The following is a 3,407-nucleotide window of genomic DNA, read 5'->3' as shown; positions in this document are numbered from 1 at the left end:
CTAACAGTTTTTTTTTTTTAAATATCTGCCATTGGAAATCTGTTGCCATCTTAAAAAAACCAACAGTTTATTTGTATTTTAGCATGTAAAATAAGGAAAATCGATATAATAAAGATAAAGGATGTATTTTCTTCTATAAGGAATTATGTGATGTAAAACAATTATAATAAAACATATAATTTCAAAGGTAATAAAAAATATTGATCTAAAAACATTTCTGCTTCTTTAAACATTATGTTTTAAATTTCAAATATTATTAATAAAAAAAGCACAAAACGTTTGAAGACTGGTATTTATTATAGTGCATTAGTTAGTTTTATTTTTAGCCACCATGAAAAGCTATTGTAGGGTCCAAAGATCTGCATGCCGCTTTGGAGCTGCAGGTTGCAGACCTTCTGCTTTAACCCGTGTGCCACACTAACTTCAGGGTACAGAGAGAATATGTGAAAGCAGTTCCTATAGTCAGATAAGACCTAATTGAACTTTTATTTGCTTGTATGCAAAATGCTGCAGAAGTCATAGAACAAACTTTACACTTTACCTTAATAAACTTTGCAATTATAAATAATTCTACTAATACCCTAATTTTTTAAATCAGTCATGTTTAATCAAAAGTATATTTCAACTGTGTTTGATGCTTGCTGTGTGATTTGGACTTAAAACCTGAGGTTTGATGCTCATTGGAATCTTGTTTAGCCATTTTGATAAGAAAAAATGTTTCTAACTGATGTTGAAGACCAATATTTTACCATTATTGTAGCCCTAAAGACAAAGTTGCTTTATAAAATATTTTCATAGCAGAAAAAAAAGTGACGGTCTGCTTTTATTTGTACACATTTTTTAAAACCATATCTTGTTCCTTCTACTTCACAATTATGCTCTAGTTCCTGCTGGTCTGTTAATGAAATCAGAAGAAAATACTGTAAAGTTTATTTTTGTAAAATTACTAAATGTAAAAAAGTTAGATGGATTTGAATACTGTTGCATGTAAGAAACTAAATAATTGAAATATGACTGCTTCATGTTCTTTCTTTGTCTATCTTATGTGTGCAGGTAAGTGTCGTCCAGGACTCTGTCAACATTTCGGGTCAGTCCAACATGAACATGCTGAAAGTACCAGAGTGTCAGCTGTCTGATGACCTCGGGAACCTGTGGGAGTGTTCACGCTTCACAGACTGCAGCCTCTATGTGGGAGGCCAAGAGTTCAAAGCGCACAAATCCATCCTCGCAGGTAGGACATTTTCATCCCCCATCAGAACTGGCACACAACATTCAGCAGTGCAACATCAGAAGTGGCAGTAAAAAAAAAGACACATCGATGCTTATTCTGAATGACCTCTTGGAAAGGGCCTTGAGCACCTCAGAGGCTAAGAAGGGTCTGTGTGCTTGGCTTGATTTGTTGCTGCCTAGTTCTGCAGTGGTTGCTAATCCACATCTTCACTCCTGCTTGGCTCTGCTTGACCTAGATGACTGTGGGATCTGGGAGATTGAGAGGCTGTCTCTCTGCGCTTATCTCGATTAGTCATGGCGGTTTCTGAACTGTCCGAGAAGAAAAATGCTTACAGCGTGAATATTATGGGAGTAATGCTGCACTTTTTTAGAGTGTTGAATATATATATTTACTGTACTTAGTGAGCATAGACCTTAATCCAGAGTAACTAACAAGTGAGAAACAGCATTTGAGCTTTAGTACTGTAGGAAACTCTGGCTCTCAGTATGACCTACGAAAGCCTTCAAAGCAGAGGTGAATGAAATGTTTAAAGCAGTGCAAATAAACATGTGTTAGGCATGCCATATTGTTGAAGGTGTTTATTGAGACATTGACCAATCATTTTTAAATGCACGCTTATTTATTCATTTCTGTATCTATTTTAACAGCGAGGTCCCCAGTCTTTAATGCAATGTTCGAACATGAAATGGAAGAAAGTAAAAAGGTAAGAGCAGCACTGAGTAACTTGATTCCTGTCGAGGGACTCGTCATGCTGCAGGCATGACTGTTTAAGAAATATATTTTAGCAATTAGAACACATCTTTATTAGCTTTACAGTGCTATGCTTCAGACTTCCTAAACTTTTCCATGTCTTGTCTTGTTGTACTCCTAATATTCATTGTGTTTTTTATTGGTATTTTAACGTCACACACCAAGTAAAAGCAGTGTATAACTGCATTTGGAGGGGGAAAAAAACTAATTTTTAAGTGTGTAATACCTATATAGTAAGCCCCTTTATTATTGCACCCTTAAAGAAATGAAAAATTGTAATAAAATCGCCATCAAACTAACTTGGGTTAATTTTGTTGCGGCTCTATTAACTGTATATAATTAATGATTCTGCTCTTTTACTGCCACCACTTTCATGAGCCATTGCAACAACATCTTTTCCAAAAATGTGTTTGATGATGCAAAACTAAATAATAGTAAAGATGCATGTAAAATCCATTGCAACCAATTCCTATCAAAAGGCGTTTTTCAAGGAGGTTCTCTCTAAACAGCATCTTTTAAGTCTTCCCAAAGGCTCTTAATAGGTTTTAGCTCTAGACATTGATTGGGACATTTAATATGTAAACAAGCTGTTATTTTAATCCGTTGACCATGACTGGCTAAATGTTAATGTTGCTGTCCGGCTAAAGTGTGAACCTTTTTCCCAGACTTGAGTTTTTTCCTCTTGGTTTGGTCTGTATTTGGTGAAATAATAAAGAAAAATGTTTCCCAAAGCTTGATGCTGCCACAAACAGGTTACTGTCTGGGTATGTGGTGTTCAAGGTAGGGCTGGGCTATAAACCAGATTTTTACAGTTACCGTCATTCTCTGCGATAACCGGTGACAATTGTTCCATGTTGGTAAAAGAAATAAACTTAATTCTGCCATTTTTCCTGTGTGCACTGGGAATGGCAGATGAGCCCATTGAAGAAGCGTCTTAACACAGCTGTAAACAACACTACATCAGTTAATCCTGTGGAGCCGAACGAGAGCAGAGAACGTGCAGAGAAGTCAAGAGCTCGTTGTCAGATTTGAGCGCACGGCAGTGAGGGTGTGCAAGTTTAAACGATGCACATTGTTCTCACTGCACGCTTAGTTCGAAGGCACCAAAATTACTCCATAGATGTTGGGTAAAAGAACACGAAATGAAAAGTTTGTCTGAAAACAGTAGGGACTACCCAAAGTTACTCATCCAACCTCCACCACCTACAGCCGCGCTGTTGAGTTCAAAGATCTACAAGAGGCTCTATTACCTTTGCAGAAAAATGTTTGCAAGAGAGTTAAAAATGTTCTCCTCTTCAATGAGACATTGTTGAATGTTTAAACATGAATGAGTACTAGGGATGCACGATATAATCGGCCCCCTATCGGTATCGGCCTTAAAACTGAATATCGGACATCGGCCACCCCACCGATATTTAACCCGATA

The 3,407-nt window shown here is 36.9% G+C and overlaps 1 protein-coding gene across 2 annotated transcripts in view; it reads left to right on the top strand.

Moving 5' to 3' along the window:
- LOC107099308 (speckle-type POZ protein-like A) overlaps positions 1–3,407 on the top strand; it is a 17,461-nt gene that overhangs the window by 7,279 nt on the left and 6,775 nt on the right. For both annotated transcript variants that reach the window (XM_015397362.1, XM_015397363.1), the window contains exons 7-8: positions 1,054–1,231; positions 1,879–1,934. In XM_015397362.1, the coding sequence (XP_015252848.1) occupies positions 1,054–1,231; positions 1,879–1,934 (234 nt within the window). The remainder of the gene's footprint in view (positions 1–1,053; positions 1,232–1,878; positions 1,935–3,407) is intronic.

The sequence above is a fragment of the Cyprinodon variegatus genome, unplaced genomic scaffold (genome assembly GCF_000732505.1).
Source record: "Cyprinodon variegatus isolate N-32 unplaced genomic scaffold, C_variegatus-1.0 Scaffold857, whole genome shotgun sequence".
Taxonomy (NCBI): Eukaryota; Metazoa; Chordata; class Actinopteri; order Cyprinodontiformes; family Cyprinodontidae; genus Cyprinodon; species Cyprinodon variegatus.
Note: the sequence above shows the minus strand (reverse complement) of the source record. Positions and strands in the feature narration are given on the sequence as shown.